Below are 18,022 nucleotides of genomic sequence, written 5' to 3' on the forward strand. Positions count from 1 at the left end.
TGCTTTACTTGTTTCAGTCATGTGACTGCGGCCATGGTGGAGCACCGTCGTTGGTCGAAGAAATCAACCACAGGATTTATTCTTTGTAAGCCTAGTACTCATTCTGTCAGTGTCTTTTACGAAACCGCTAAGTTACAGGAATGTAAACAAAGCAACATCAGTTGTCAAGGAATGGTGGGGGTACAAACACAAGACACAGACACACACATACACAAATATACACATATATACGACAGTCTTCTTTCAGTTTCCGAGTACAAAATCCACTCACAAGATTTTGGTCAGTCTGAGGCTATAGTAAGCATAACATTGTTTTCAAAATATTAGGTGATCATTTGTGACGGATCGTATCTACAGTGAACACTTAGTATTTTTGGTTCTGGTAACTTCTGCTCTCTCCCATGTTCACGCACGACCAGCTATATGTCACTATGAGTAGAGCAACGGATTCAGCAAATTTGGAGAAACGGCGTAAACCTGAACAGTTTCGTAACATTGTTTACAAAATAATAGGTCATCTTTTGCGAAGGATCACCATCGCTAGAAGGGGACTTAACTCATGCTCCGACTTTAAAATTGTTATAAGTTATGGTTTAAAATTATTTTTAATACAAAAATTCACGTCTTAGGAAGCAATAAAAAAAAATAATAAATGACCGATTCTGGGCATTTTCGACCATGAGGAATCCATTGGTGCGACTCAGCTTGCTATCTTGTAAGGTGTGGATTTCTATAGATGCAACACACAAACACTAACAAACTCAGCTATATATACACATACATACATATCTGGTGTCCTTGTGTTTACAAAAGGAGAGATAAGCACCTCAAGGTGCTTATCTCCCCCTTTGTAAACATAAGAAGGAAATGTGTCAAGGCTGACAGGAAGCGGTGCTTCCTAGGGCTAAATAGCAGTAGTATTATTCCCTTTCATGGGGACCGTCACATTAAGTTGACAACATACCACCACTTTATCATGTTACTTCTACATAAACCTCTCTGAGAAATTTAGAAATCTATTATTTCTATACATATATATGTACGTGTATATGGATATACACTCGGAAATGGATGCGTGGCATTCAATCATATAACAATATAAATAATATATATATATATGTATGTATATATACATACACATAGATATTTATATATATACATATATATATATATACAGATATATATATATACATGTATATATACACACACATACATACTTATATACATACATACATATACATACATACACACACACACACACACACACATATATATATATACGAGTATAGCAAATGAAAGACAGAAGACAGAATATACGAGAATTTATTATCAACCATGGCAATTATTTCGACACATCTAACTTCGATTCTTCTAGTGGTTCAGGAGCATCTGGTGGTGCACATGTGTGTGTATATATATATATATATATATATATACACATGTATATATATATATATACACATGTATATATATACACACATACATATATATGGATACATATATGTACATACACACACATATATATATATATACACATACATATATATATATATATATATACATGCATACATACATATATATATCATAATCATCATCATCATCGTCGTTTAACGTCTGCTTTCCATGCTAGCATGGGTTGGACGATTTGACTGAGGACTGGTGAAAGCAGATGGCTACACCAGGCTCCAATCTGATTTGGCAGAGTTTCTACGGCTGGATGCCCTTCCTAACGCCAACCACTCAGAGAGTGTAGTGGGTGCTTTTACATGTCACCCACACGAAGGCCAGTCAGGCGGTACTGGCAACGGCCACGCTCAAGATGGTGTATTTTATATATATATATATATACATACACACAAATAAACACACACACATATATATACATATATAAAGTAACAAACTGAGGAAAAGAAATCCTTCAAAGGCGTGTGTTAAACATCCAATTCACTGGTACTTCAGTTGGGTACCATATAAATATTGGTATAATTCAATTATAAAGAGAAATCAAATATGGAGATATTCTATTGACAGTCAAATAATTTATTTATATGACAATATTACATAATCACAGTTCCATTATATATATAGTCTCTTCAGGGTATTTGATTCAGAAAAGATGAAATTTCGTGTGAAATGACGGCTGGATCGTTAAAAATTAATTCAAATGTCTGTGTTATGAGCATCTTTTCTGAACTAAATATCCTGAAGTGACTATATATATAATGGAACTATGATTATGTATGCCAGAAAAATACAAGTCGAAACTATTTGTTGGCCTCTTATGGTTTTTATAATTATTTATATAATATTATGTTATGTTATATATAATATTCATAGTATTTAATGTAATATTGTAATATAAATAATTTGATTGTCAATAGAATATCTCCATATTTAAATTATCTTTATATACATACATATACACACACACACACACACATATATACATACATATATATATATACATATACATGGAGGCGCAATGGCCCAGTGGTTAGGGCAGTAGACTCACGGTCATAGGATTGCGGTTTCGATTCCCAGACTGGGTGTTGTGAGTGTATAACACTTGGAACTTCAGAAGGGCTTGCACATAACTATCTGTCATTGCTTCTGATAACATTTTGATCTTGGTCGAAGTTTTTCTCGTTTGAGAAAAACCAAATTAAATCTTCTGCTGGATTTTTGTTTGTTTAACCCTTTCATTACTGTATTTATTTTGAGATGCTCTGTGTTTCTTTCAATTACTTTAAATATAACAAAGAATTTAGTAAAATAACTTAGTCATCATTCAGCTAGTGTTAGAAACATAAATTGTGACTAAGGTTTGGTGGAAGATTTTAATTCAAAACTTATGAAAACAAGACATTTGTACTTAGAGCTAGAGCCGGTTTCAGCCAGGTTGGTAACGAAAGAGTCAAGTGCCGTTTAGATCTGATGTCGTGATTTTCTTTTGCTTTTCCCAACAAATTGACCTTTCTTCATCATATAACACTTATATCTGATGTCTTCATGGACAACATTTCTGACTGTTCCTTCTGACACATGGAGATCTTTTGCAATTGACCTCATGGACTTTCTGGGATTGTATTCAATGGTCTGTTGAACTTGCTGGATAAATTCAGGTGTTCTGGTGATTTCAGAGCATTTAGAATGCTTTTTATGCTTTGATACTGGTGATACATTTCTATCTTCAGTCCTTACAAACTTTGTAGACAAAAGATCTGGCAACTTTTAAAAATCAAGATATTTCTAAATCCCTATGCTCAGCCTTTATAACACAATAGCAGCATGCCTCTTCATTTCTTAAGTAAGCTGAAGGTCAGCCATTATTATTTTCAGAAACAATTATACAGATTAGCAAAAAACGAAGCAATGACCCAAAAAAGGTATGTCCTCAAATACCTTATGCATCATCATCATCGTTTAACATCCGCTTTCCATGCTGGCACCAGGCTCCAATCTGATTTGGCAGAGTTTCTACAGCTGGATGCCCTTCCTAACGCCAACCACTCCGAGAGTGTAGTGGGTGCTTTTATGTACCACCGGCACGAGGGCCAGTAAGGTAGTACTGGCAACGGCAATGCTCAAATGGTGTTTTTTACATGCCACCTGCACAGGAGCCAGTCCAGCGGCACTGGCAATGTCCTCACTCGAATGTTGCTTTTCACATGCCAGTAAGGTGACGCTGTTAACAATCACGCTCGGATGGTGCTTTTTACATGCCACCAGCACTGCCATGTAGCATGGCCGTTCGTATACATGCATCATACAGTATACCTTTTACTCTGAACGAGAAGCTGTTAGTTGCCAGCAGAGGTAGGAGCTTTCTGAACTTTGCCCAGGCTATTCTTATTCTAGCAGCTACACTTTCAGAGCACCCCCCCCCCCCACTACTGACTTGGTCACCTAGGTAATGGAAGCTATCAACTACTTCTAGGTTTTCTCCCTGGAATGTGGCAGAAGTTGTTCTCCGCAAATTTTTCAGTGTTTATTGCTCCTGAGCATCTGCCACATACAAAAACTATCCTCCTAGTTAGCCTTCATTTGATATTGCTGCACTTCTTATGTGTCCATAGCTTACACTGGGTACATCTTATGGAGTTTCTACCTACGCCTTTTCTACAGATCAAGCAGGGCCATTTACCTGAAGGGATTTGTGGTTTGTCTGCATTCCTACTTATTTGGACTTTGGTTTTAGCTAGGTTGACTCTAAGGCCCTTCGATTCTAATCCTTATAAAGATATATATAAATATATATATATATATATATATATATATATATATATATATATATATATATATACACACACACACACATACATATAATTAATTAGGATAAAATAAATACACATACATATATATACATACTTCAAAATGTAACTACATGTGGATCTTTGGCGATTTTTTTCCCTCCATCTTCCTTTTCTCTTGGATTCTCCTCTGTCTCCTGTTTCTGAAGAAGAGCTTTGCTCAAAACTACCTTCCTTTCCTTCTCTGAGCATCTGTTAATACTTTGCATGTACCATGTCCTCACGTTGTTTTTTTCTTGTGTTTTTTTCTTGATTAATTATACACACACACACACAAAATGAGCTTCTTTGAGTTTCTATCTACCAAGGCATTGATCCTATCTCACATGGCTTTGATTAGCCTGAGACTTTAGTAGAAGACACTTACCCAAGGTGCCAAGCAGTGGGACTGAACTTCAAACCATGTGGTTGGGAAGCAAGCTTCTTACCACCCAGGCAAATTTTAGAATGACATTGTAGAGCAGGTGTGAGAGCCTGGATCTGGTCAGTTTGAGTATAAAACAGGAAGAAAATATTTGGGCTAGATATGGCTAGTTTAAATGCTAATGAGTTAATTCTGATTTGGAGTTTTCTTTTTCTTAAATCTTTAATTGGTTGAGACATTTTACACCTCTCACAGGCAATGTCTTCTTCATGCTAGCATGGGTTGGACGATTTGACTGAGGACTGGTGAAACCGGATGGCAACACCAGGCTCCAATCTAATTTGGCAAAGTTTCTACAGCTGGATGCCCTTCCTAACGCCAACCACTCAGAGAGTGTAGTGGGTGCTTTTACGTGTCACCCGCACGAAATGGTGTCTTTTATGTGCCACCCGCACAAGCCAGTCCAGGGGCACTGGCAACGATCTTACTTGGCTTGCCGGGTCTTCTCACACACAGCACATTTCCAAAGGTCTCGGTCAGTAGTCATTGCCTCGGTGAGGCCCAATGTACGAAGGTCTTGCCTCACCACCTCAGCCCAGGTCTTCCTGGGCCTACCTCTTCCACGGGTTCCCTCAACTGTTAGGGTGTGGCACTTTTTCACGCAGCTATCCTCATCCATTCTCACCACATGTCCATACCAGCGCAATCGTCTCTCTTGCACACCACAACTGATGCTTCTAATGTTCAGCTTTTCTCTCAAGATACTTACACTCTGACGGGTATTCACATTGACATTACACATCCAACGGAGCATACTGGCTTCATTCCTTGCGAGCTTACGTATGTCCTCAGCAGTTACAGCCCATGTTTCACTGCCATGTAGCATGGCTGTTCGTACGCATGCGTCATACAGTCTGCCTTTTACTCTGAGTGAGAGTCCCTTTGTCGCCAGCAGGGGTAAGAGCTCTCTAAACTTTGCCCAGGCTATTCTTATTCTAGCAGCTACACTTTCAGCGCACCCACCCCCACTACTAACTTGGTCGCCCAGATAGCGGAAGCTATCGACTACCTCTAGTTTTTCACCCTGGAATGAGATAGAAGTTGTTTCCTGTTTGTTTACAGTCTTTATTGCACCTGAACATCTGCCACAAACAAAAACTAACTTGCTAGTTAACCTGCCTTTGATGTTGCTGCACCTCTTATGTGTCCATAGCTTGCACCGGGTACATCTTATAGAGTTACTACCTACTCCTTTTCTACATACTGAGCAGGGCCATCTACCTGAAGGGGTTTGTGTTTTATTATCTACCTTCCTACTTATTAGGATTTTGGTTTTAGCTGGGTTGACTCTAAGGCCCTTCAATTCTAGACCTTGCTTCCACACCTGAAACTTCTCCTCTAGTTCTGATAGTGACTCCGCAATTAGGGCAAGGTCATCAGCATAGAGGAGCTCCTAGGGGCAACCTGTCTTGAACTCCTCTGTGATTGCCTGGAGGACTATGATAAATAAGAGGGGGCTGAGGACGGAACCTTGGTGGACCCCTACCTCTACCCGGAATTCATTGCTGTACTCATTTCCAACCCTCACCTTACTGGCAGCATCTCTGTACATGGCTTGCACAGCTCTCACTAACCGTTCTTCTATCCCAAGTTTCCTCATTGACCACCAGATAAGGGATCGGGGGACCCTGTCAAAGGCTTTCTCCATGTCAACGAAAGCCAGGTACAGAGGTTTATCCTTAGCTAGGTATTTCTCCTGCAGCTGTCTCACTAGAAATAAGGCATCAGTAGTGCTTTTACCTGGCACGAACCCAAACTGCATCTCATCTAAATTGATTCGCTCCCTAATTAGTTGGGCTATGACCCTCTCTGTAACTTTCATAACCTGATCTAACAGCTTGATGCCTCTGTAATTATTTGTATCTAAAGCGTCACCTTTACCTTTGTAGCAGTTGACTATGATGCTGCTACACCAGTCATTGGGTATGACTCCTTCGTGTATCACCTGGTTCGTAATACGGGTGACTAGGCTATAGCCAACACTGCCAGATATTTTGAGCATTTCTGCAGTGATTCCTGATGGGCCGGGGGCTTTCCCGGTCTTCATAATCTTAATTGCTTTATTTACCCCGGTACTATCAACTCGGATAGCTGGTCCCTCTATTGGGTCGACATACGGCAGGCTCTCTTCCTCCCATATATATCTATGTGTATATATCTATGTGTATATGTGTCTTTGTGTCTGTGTTTGTCCCCTCACCAAGACTTGACACCCAATGTGTCCTTACATCCCTGTAACTTAGTTGTTCAGCAAAAGAGACCAACAGAATAAGTACAAGCCTTAAAAAAAAGTACTGGGGTTGATTCGGTTGACTAAAATTCTTCAAGGCAGTGCCCCACGATAACTGCAGTCTAATGACTGAAACAAATAATGGATAAAAGGTAAAAAATAGACACGGACATATACACACAGACATTTGCTGTAGTTATTCTCTACCAAATTCCATTTGCAACATTAACAACAACAACAACAATTTAATGATGAAGGAGAGGATTGAATTACTTACTGTCCTGTGTTTTCACTGACATCAGATTCGTAGTCGCTAGGCTGATATGGAGGGAAGAGAGAGGGAGAGAAAATGTTTGGTTAAATTTAATCTGGGCAAGTTAACCAGTGTAACAATGTTGGTGCATGAATGTAAAGTAAAGTCAAATAAATACATTGGGAGAGGTCAGTTATTCAAGACTGCCTGCAAGCAGACTACATTTTTATCTTTCAATGATGGACTTTCACATCAATTGTAATGTATGAGCATTCAGTTGTTTGATGAATGGGACAACCAACTCATTAAATAAACATAAAAAGTGGCTGAACTTGATTTAATTGCTCAGGTATAATCAGTGTGATAAAACTGGACATTTGAACATAAGTGTGATAAAATTGGACATTTGAACAGCAGGCACAGTCCATCCAAAAGTTTCCATTTGTCTAAAATCCCTTGCAAGGTTTGGACTGACCCATGGCTACAGTAAATGCACTTACTGAGATGCCATGCCTGCATTTGTTATGTTACAATGTTACAGTGTCAAAAACATGTTCCTATAGAAAGGGAGAATCAAGTATATTAAAGGGTGGTACGCACAAGGTACCTATCTAATATAGGCTGTAAATCAAAGTATAGCATGCTAAATGCAATATATTAAAGACTACTCCCACTGAAGGCTGGAAGGAGGCAGAGGTTTAAAAAGATGAGAGGAGAGGTTGAAAAAAAAAACTAAGACAACAAAGACAAATAGTGCTTTTAAATGCAGTTACTGCGCTAGCTGGGACTGTCACTTCCATGTGAGTTTCTAGAAGTACAGCAGATACTGCTCTGCCAACACAACTGAAACAAGACTTTCCAAGTGCATATCCATGGTCCCTTGAGATTAATGGATGGTTCTGATCTGAAGAAAGTCGGCTTGGTGGACACTATATACAAAGCAATGACACACTCATCAATTATACCATACTGCCATGGCTTGTTGCAGCGATGAACTGTATGTACTTCTCTAAAGTATAGATTTGTAGCAAGGGGGACTGAGCCATTCGAATGCTGACCGTATACATAGTTTAAAGCTAGCTACAAGACACAAACACCAACTTTTTCCATTTGACTTAACCAATTGGAACTTTCTTTGTCTTCTGTTATAATTTCATTCACATCTTTTGATATTTTAGAAGAATCTGCTTTAGTGCTTCACTGCTACTGTATTTTACAGACACCAGAAAGATGAAAATCAAAGATGACCTTAGAGATTTGAGCTCATAATGCAAAAGTCTGTAACTAAGTACCACAAGCCAAGTATTCTGTAATACCAGTGAATATTATTCACCATTTCTTGTGCATCAAGGCATGAATTTCATTTAAGGTTGATGTGACATTTTAGAGTACACGTTTTTGACAAGGCCTGAGAAGGCTGAAATGTGTATAATGTTCTCATGAGCTACCGCTGCAATGATTTTGATATACATTGTACTTTTAACACAGCATATCTATGAAGAGGCTTTCTACAAGACAAAAAAAAACCATAGCTGCCTGTCTTTCAACAGGGTATATATAAGTACGATACACAGATGTCTAGTTTAATTTAATGTAGCTTCAATTGCATTTACTTCGTTTTTTACAGTTTGACAAGCATTCCACAATACCAGTGAATATATTATTCACTGTTTCCTACAAACCAAAGCACAAACTTCATTTAAGCACGTGACAAATTATGTTATTGAAAAGGCCCAAAAAGTCAAATGCATCTAACATTGTTGTGAGTCACTGCTGCAATAATGTTCTTGCTCCAATATATCTATAAAGAGATTTACTCTCAGACAAAAAACCCCAGCAGCCTGCTTTTCAATGGTATATATACATTAGTATGATACACAAATGACTCCCACAAATTATTTTGTCAATAATCAAACAATTCTGCCAATCCCATGGTTTTGTTTTGTTTATTGTTTCACATCAATTTCTTCTTACTTGGCTGAGTAAGATGCTTTATTGGTTGCAGCAACCCCTAATCACTCAACTGTAGGAAGTGGAATTCTGTATATCAGTGGTAATAAGATTTGTTTAGCACCTTAAACTGACACCCTTGGTGCTGATTAAATAGGTAAATAAAAAAAAAATGAAATAAAATAAAATAAAATAAAAACAAACACTCACCAGAGGGCCTTCCACTTTGATTCTCTTTGAAAAAGGTGGGGTGCAGGTATCACTGGCAGCATTACTTGTTGAACTGACTGCACTGGGGCCAACATCTGTTGCTTCATGTGGATGTAAGTGGTCTCCGTTGCTCTCAGATGGAGAGTTAGAAGAGGAGGCTCCTGATGAAGGTGCACTCGATAATGGAGTGTCTATACATGGAGGAGTGATATTCAAAGGATGTTTTTCTAAGTACTGAGCCACTCGTAATTGACCAAGGTTAACCGCTAGTGAGAAAGGGGTTTGACCCTAGATTTAAGCAAAAGAAATTAAAAACAAACATGAGTGATACATGGAAAGAAATGGAAGTTTCCACAAAAAATGACTCACATATGTATGACATATATGAGAAAAAATCATATATGTACAACATAAATTATATATCTAACTGAACCCCTCTAGAGTGCAACACAATGTAGCAGGATATACTGAAATAGTCTGAAGATGAAGTGTTTTGAACAGAATCACAATGAAATCCTCCAGCAGATTTGAACACACAATATATGAGCAGTTGTTCAACATTGTATCTACTTGGATAACTGACTTAGATATTTAATGTTACATAACTGGGGACAAGAAGCAAGTGAAGACTATGTTCAATTCCCTGGAGTATCATTAACATATATAAAGTGAAAAAACAACAACTGGAGATCAAAACTGACCCAAAAACTTGAATCACTAGCATTAGTGGTTTACATTACTATTGGTGGAATAATACTACTAATAAATATAATATTACAAGTGACGTAGTATATTACCACTGGTGGTATGTGGTAGAGAATATTACTACTGGTGAGATAATCCTCAAATAAATATAACTGGCACTCCGTTGGTTACAACAAGGGCTCCAGTTGATCCGATTAATGGAACAGCCTGCTTATGAAATTAATGTACAAGTGGCTGTGGCTGAGCATTCCACAGACACATGTACCCTTAACGTAGCTCTCAGAGAAATTCAGCATGATACAGAATGTGACAAGGCTAGCCCTTTGAATTACAGATACAACTCATTTTTGCCAGCTGAGTGGACTGGAGCAACATGAAATAAGCGTCTTGCTCAAGGACACAATGCACTCCCAGGAATTGAATTCATGACCTTACAATCACGAACTAAATACCCCTAACCACTAAGCCACATGCCATCACACTCTAATGAATATAATATTATTAGTGATATATAATCAATGGTAAAATACAACCAGTGGTGGTATACTACTACTACTACTACTAATAATAATAATAATACAACACTACTATCAATGGTAGTATACTAACATTGGTAATATATTCTTATCTACTCTAGGCACAAGGCCCAAAATTTTTGGGGAGGGGGCCAGTCAACTAGACTGACCCTAGTATGCAATTGGTACTTAATTTATCGACCCTAAAAGGATGAAAGGCAAAGTTGACCTCAGCGGAATTTGAACTCAGAACATAAAGACAGACGAAATACCACTAAGCATTTCGCCTGGCGTGCTAACTTTTCTGCCAGCTCACTGCCTTAACATTGGTAGTATATTATAACAGAATGTATAAAACTATTTTTTAATTAATTGACATTTCAGAATGATATGGTGTGATTTGATTGTTGTTTCTATAATGCCAATTGACTGCATAGATACTTCTTTGTTTCTGTTAAACCCTAGGTCAGCTCTGATAAGGTGGATCAACAACCAATGCATTCCATCCTGTCTTGTCAGAAGAATATCCTTGAACCATGCCATATCATTTTTTAAAAAAAGTCAAGCGATTAAAAGACAAAATTATATTCTGTTGTAGTGCACTACCATTGGTGGTATATTATATTCATCAGGTCAGAGATCAGAAGAAAAACATCATTGCCAATGATCCCTTCTTTTGGAGCCTACATAAATGATGGGAGGAAGGGAATAAGTTGTCTTGGACTGGAAACCTAGCCTGCGTGCTTGCAACAGACTGGACTCTACTAAAAACACCCAGGGAGCAAGCCATGATGTGAATCTTGAGCAGTACAATACTGCTGGTGGTAAATCTCATATTAGCAGAACAGGATCTCACTGAAGCACTTTAAGTTAATGAACCATTGGTCAATGACATTGCTACTGCTGTTTCTGCTGTCACTAGTAGCAGACTGTACCTTCACATCATCATTGTTTAACGTCCGCTTTCCATGCTAGCATGGGTTGGACGATTTGACTGAGGACTGGTGAAACCAGATGGCTACACCAGGCTCCAATCTGATTTGGCAGAGTTTTTACAGCTGGATGCCCTTCCTAACGCCAACCACTCCAAGAGTGTAGTGGGTGCTTTTACGTGCCACCGGCACGAAGGCCAGTCAGGCGGTACTGGCAACGGCTACGCTCAAAATGGTGTATTTTACGTGCCACCTGCACAGGAGCCAGTTCGGCGGCACTGGCAACGATCTCGCTCGAATGTCTTTACACGTGCTATCTGGCACAAGTGCCAGGAAGGAGATGCTGGGCACAGGTGCCATTGACGGTTTCGCTTTCGCTTGCTCCAATAGGTCTTCGCAAGCCGAGTTTCGTTTCCAATGAAGGAGACGACGTTGGCATGGGTGCCAGTCGTCGACTTCACATGATACCTATTTACAGCTAAGTGGACTGAGCTAATAGGTTACATGTCTTAGTTAAGAATAAAGCAGAATACCCAGATATGTCTGGACAGTAGTCACTTATCGTTGAGCCAAACACAGCCTTGACACTGTTATGCAACTACAGATTTCTTTATTAGCAATGACACATGGAGATGAGCAGAGCGAAAAGACTGACAGAGAAATGAGAAGTTGAATGACAGAAAGGGGGAGGAAACAGTGAAAAAAATAACAATGAAAGGGATGAAGTGAGGTGAAGAAAGAGGTCCCTAGGCATCCACTGTCCCTCCTATCTGACATTCAACAAAACCAAAAAAGAAATGAAACAGAGAAAAATGGTGGTGGTGAGAAGTGTGTACTGGTGAAGATAGTGGAGAAGAAGCAATAGAGAGGGGAGGGGGAAGGTGTTTCTTACCTCTTTGTTTAAACACTGCACATTAGCTCCAGCAGCCACCAACATTTTCATTGCCCCTAATGCCTTATCATTCAGAGCAAGCAAATGGAGAGCACTCTGCCCATGTTTTGTCTGCTGATTGAACAAAATATTCAGTAATCCTGTAGATGTAATAAAGAAACAAATCATCATCATTATTATCATCATCACCATCTTCATCCTCACCACTATCATTACCATCATCATCATCATCACCTTCAGTCTTAGTCTGGTCAGTTTGACTCCAGTAGTCCTAATTTAGTCACTTTTACTCTAGTAACACTAACCTGGTCAGTTAATTTCTCTTCTATTATGAATAAATAGCATTTTCTCACCCACTAGATGTAATCCACACATCATTTACATATTACTATACATGTCTCTCCAGGGCACGTCAACATAATGCTCCACCTTTCACGTAACAGTACACAAAAATGGATACTGCTTTCTTCATTTCTCTCCAGCTTCTATATCTACATTCAATATCTAGGTCCTATCCTTAGGATATGGATACATGTAGAGGCACATGGCCAAGTGGTTACGGTGTTGGGCCTCATAATGGTGAGGTCATGGGTTCAGTTCCTGAACTGAGCAGCTTTCTATGCTTTTGAATCAGGTACATTATTTCTCAATGCTCCTATCCACTTAGCTGATATTGAGTACCAGCTAAATGCTTGTGCAGCCCACTTTCTCTGCAACTGACACCACTTGACGTTCTACTAAGTCAAGGGGGAGTGGGACAAGAGAGTATCTATGTCTGCTTGTGACTACACAGGCACCTAAAATAATTAATGAAAACATGAGCATTATACAAGCAACCATGTCACACAAGCTTATAAATAACTGCAACGCTGTCTGCCATATCCTTACAGCAATATAACATAACAGTTACTTTGTAAGATTTAGTTTCACAGTGATTTTAGTAAATGAGTGATAAATCTATCCCTATATAGTTTCAGCTAACATTTTCAAAGTATGTATGTTACAAATAGTATAAACTTGATTTTTATTAGCCAAATTGATTCACTCTTTCTTTCTTTTCTTTCATTGTTTCTGTCTCTCTTTCTCTTGACTCAACAAAAGAGCCTCTGTATAGTACGTTGAGTTGCTACAACTGGCAGGCAAATCATCCTTATAACAGACCCTACTGTTTAAAATAAAGAACAACACACTGGACATTGCTGTGTCATTGTCATCCTTGTTATCATCATCATCACCATCATTTAACATCCGTTTTTCCATGCTGGCATGAGTTGGACAGTTTGACCAGAGCTAGAAAACCAGGCTCCATTGTCTGTTCTGGCATGGTTTCTATGGCTGGATACCCTTCCTAATGCCAACCACTCTACAGAGTGTACTGAGTGCTTTTTACATGAACCAGCACCAGTGCTTTTAAAGTGACGCCAGCATGAGTACTTTTTATACATATGCATGTATATAGTCCATGCTGTAAAGCAGTTAGCATTAGGAAGGACATCAAGGTGTAAATACCATACCAAAGCAGAAATTGGTGCTTAATGCAGTCATTGGATGTATCAAATCCATACCAGCATGGAACATGGATGTTAAATGATGATGATATATACATATATATGCATACAAACACACAATGGGCTTCTTTCAGTTTCTGTCTACCATATCTACTCATACAACTTTGTTTAGCCTGAGGCTATAGTAGAAGACACTTGTCCAAGAGGCCCACACAGCCATAACTACATTAACATGTATGCAGTTTATGCATGTATTGAGTTTTGAGCAATAACATATGTCCAAAAGTTTGCTTGCAGGTGCACACACACACACACACAAATGCACATGTATGTTCACACAAGCACACATACACAAAAAACAGTTTAGGATTGTATTTATAAAACTCACCTGGGCGCTCTTTAGCAAAGTTCAAGATGTCTCTAAGAAGATCAACATTTCGGTAATGTGCTCGACCATCCATGCCAACGGTCTCACAACTTGTGAGGAATGGTGTTAAACCTGCCCTGTTTTTAATTTTTAAATTCGGTTCCAGAATTTCAAGAATCTGAGGAAATTTCTTCACCATTACAGGATTATTTATCCGTATTGCCCTGATACACAGCAAGACTCGATGCAAAGCAGTGTCTCCTGTGTTGGTGTGTAGAACATTTATGTTATAACCTGCAGATGCCAACCACTTCAAAATATTTAATTTACCTATTAAAAAAAATCAAATATCATTATACAAAGATTTTGATTAATGAATAAAGAATGAGCTAATGAAGTAACTTCTATAAAGTTAGTTATATTGCTACAATTAAATTTCCAAAGAACTTATCAGCTTTCAAATTAAAAATTCAAAAAATCAGATGGGCTTTTGAATTAAATTGACAACAGGTAAGGAATTCTACTCAATATTAGCTAAATTTCACTAAATGAACACCTTGTGTTCAAAAATGGGAACTGTAGGAGTTTCAAAAGGTAAGCCTTAGGACAATTATGTCCACAAGAAAAGACTGACTGGTCTCAGTTGCTAATCATATAATTTTGACACATACACATAACACACTAATAATAAGCTTACATATATTGGGCAGTGCTGGTCTTACACATACACACACACACACACAAACATCCTCCTTACAACATCCAACTGATTGGCAGAAATTCATTTACCTATACACTAACAAATTGTAGCTAACTGATACACTATTTTCTGTCAACCACTTTGACAAGAGTCTATCCGCATCATTATCATCATTTAATGTTCATGTTGGCATAGATTGAATAGTTTGACAGGATCCAATGAGTCCAAGGACTGCATCATACTCCAGTGTCTGTTTTGGCATGGTTTCTAAGGTCGGATGCCTTTCTTAATGCCAACCACTACAGTGAATACAACACCAGATACATCACCATGCAGCATAGAAAACTACAAATCCCTAAGGAGCAGCATTACACTAGGTAACAAAGAGTAGGTCTCACCAATACTCTTCAAAACTTGTTAGCTGCATAACACCTTCATTGAAACCCACCTGAAGTACCTAACTCTTTTCTCTTGTCACACTTACTGTATCTTCACTTCACTGACTGCACCACTTTGCCCAAAGCATTCCTCTCCATAACTGCAGCCCTCTGAAACCTGTACTCCACTACCCACTATATTTCTCCTGCATGCACATATCAACCAATAAAAGTTCACACAGAACATCAATCACATTAACTTAGGTGGAGAGAATCTTCGCAGATAATGGGCATTGTAGCTCCACCTCCTTTAAATAAATAATGAAAAGAAAAATAAAGGTCACATATCTGTACCAGCCCATAGCAGTAGACATGCTAGTAACACCTGAAATACCAATTAGTTGTTTTCAACAAACTATTACTCAAATGGATGCTTCTGCAGTTACTGAATTACAACAATTAGCAGTACAGGTGAACAACACATGTGTCAATGTGTACATTGTAATTTAATGTGGAAAGAAACATTTTCTGGTCATATCTGATACTCTTACATCAGCAAACTAGCTGAGAGGCTAAATGTTAAACAACAGAATAAAAAGGATGACAGCTTTTAGCAAAGCTACTGCTATTTGCGTTCTCTACTCTGGAAGTAAGATCAAAACTGGAACTTACTAAGAATTGCTGCCCAGTGCATCAATGGGTATCGATATTCGGGATTCATATCAAATATGGCTGAATTTTTCCTCCAGTTCTTTTTCTGAAAGAAAATACAAAAAATATCAATTGTTTAATAAATAGGTAATTAATTTACTGATAATTTAGATAATTGGTTATCTGTTAGATAAAGAATGATGATTATGATCAAGACCTTTAGTGATATGCTGTGCTTGAGAAGACTTGTCAAGCCATGTGAAATCGTAGTTGTGGCCAATGCTAGTGTCATGTAAAAAGCATTTTTCAAGCATTGGGCTTCACAGAGACAAGGTGGCCGATGCCGGTAGCTTGTGAAAAACACCTTTTGAGTGTGAGCCTCACGGAGGTAATGTCGAATGACCAAGACCTTTGGCATTACGCTGTGCTTCAGAAGAAGACCCATCAAGTCAAGTAAAATCACAGTTGTGGCACTGGTGTCATGCAAATGGCACCCGTGCCAGTGGCACATAAAAGCACCCATTACACTCTTGGAGTGATTGGCATTAGGAAGGGCATCCAAATCAGAATGGAGTCTGGTGCAGTCTTCCAGCTTACCAGCTCAGATCAATCATCCAACCCATACCAGCATGGACAACGGACATTAAATGAGGATGATGATTCCAGTTTAGTACGGTCATTATGAAGCTTATTAATCTGACCTTAAAACCATGAGAGTGAGAAAATGAGAGGGAAAGAAAAAGAGAATAATGTTTGCAGGTTCTGTAATTTCTTACTGAACAACCACATGTGATTTGTTTATAGTGATCAAATGTTTGTGTTCACATAAGCTCACTCTCTCCATCAAATGAACATTACCTGTACAGGTGCACAATGTATCAGATGTCAGATGAAAAAATGATCACAGAGCAATGTGAAATAAAATAGTTTACTCAAGAACACAACGCAACGCCTGGTCTGGAAATTGAAACCATGATCTCAATCCTGAGTGCAACACCCTGACTACTAAGCCATGTGGCTTCAATATATATATATATATATATATATATATATATATGTATATGTATATATATATGTATATGTATATATATATATATATGTATATGTATATATATATATATATATATATATATATATATATATATATATATATATATATATATACATAGGCGCAGGAGTGGCTGTGTGGTAAGTAGTTTGCTTACCAACCACATGGTTCCGGGTTCAGTCCCACTGCGTAGCATCTTGGGCAAGTGTCTTCTACTATAGCCTCGGGCTGACCAAAGCCTTGTGAGTGGATTTGGTAGACGGAAACTGAAAGAAGCCCGTCGTATATATGTATATATATATATGTGTGTGTATGTTTGTGTGTCCGTGTTTGTCCCCCCAACATTGCTTGACAACCAATGCTGGTGCGTTTACGTCCCTGTAACTTAGCGGTTCGGTAAAAGAGACCAATAGAATAAGCACTAGAATAAGTACTAGTCCTGGGGTCGATCTGCTCGACTAAAAGCGGTGCTCCAGCATGGCCGCAGTCAAATGACTGAAACAAGCAAAGAGTATATATATATATGCGCAGAGAGAGAGAGAGAGAGAGAGAGAGAGAGAGAGAGAAAGACAGACAGAGATAGTTACATACATAGATGGACAGCCAGACAGAGAGATAAAGAGATAAAGAGATAAAGAGTATGACAAAATTGAATACCTCAGAAATGATACCAACCTCATAATAATTAATAGTGTTCAGGAAATTCTTGAAAGAAGCTGACTCCTTAAAGTCGGCAGCACCGTCATCACAGTTAAGAAGAGCTAAAAGTAGTTTGCTGTGTTTGTTGGTGCAGTATTTGTTACAGAATGGTGGACATTTGATAGGGTAGGCCTGCTCCTTCCTGAAAGTAGACCAAAATCACATAAGTTACTAGATATTGTCTATAAACCATTTTTGTTATTTATGACTTATGTACAAATAATAATAATAATTATTATTTACATTGGATG

The 18,022-nt window shown here is 38.4% G+C and overlaps 1 protein-coding gene across 2 annotated transcripts in view; it reads right to left on the bottom strand.

Moving 5' to 3' along the window:
- Positions 1 to 18,022, bottom strand: part of LOC106882483 (uncharacterized) — a 51,816-nt gene that overhangs the window by 18,347 nt on the left and 15,447 nt on the right. For both annotated transcript variants that reach the window (XM_089355100.1, XM_089355101.1), the window contains exons 6-11: positions 17,748 to 17,913; positions 16,046 to 16,130; positions 14,318 to 14,626; positions 12,422 to 12,561; positions 9,378 to 9,665; positions 7,242 to 7,282 (exon numbers count right to left, since the gene is read on the bottom strand). In XM_089355100.1, the coding sequence (XP_089211226.1) occupies positions 7,242 to 7,282; positions 9,378 to 9,665; positions 12,422 to 12,561; positions 14,318 to 14,626; positions 16,046 to 16,130; positions 17,748 to 17,913 (1,029 nt within the window). The remainder of the gene's footprint in view (positions 1 to 7,241; positions 7,283 to 9,377; positions 9,666 to 12,421; positions 12,562 to 14,317; positions 14,627 to 16,045; positions 16,131 to 17,747; positions 17,914 to 18,022) is intronic.

Source organism: Octopus bimaculoides, chromosome 7, assembly GCF_046866305.1.
Source record: "Octopus bimaculoides isolate indiv1 chromosome 7, ASM4686630v1, whole genome shotgun sequence".
In the NCBI taxonomy this organism is placed as follows: domain Eukaryota; kingdom Metazoa; phylum Mollusca; class Cephalopoda; order Octopoda; family Octopodidae; genus Octopus; species Octopus bimaculoides.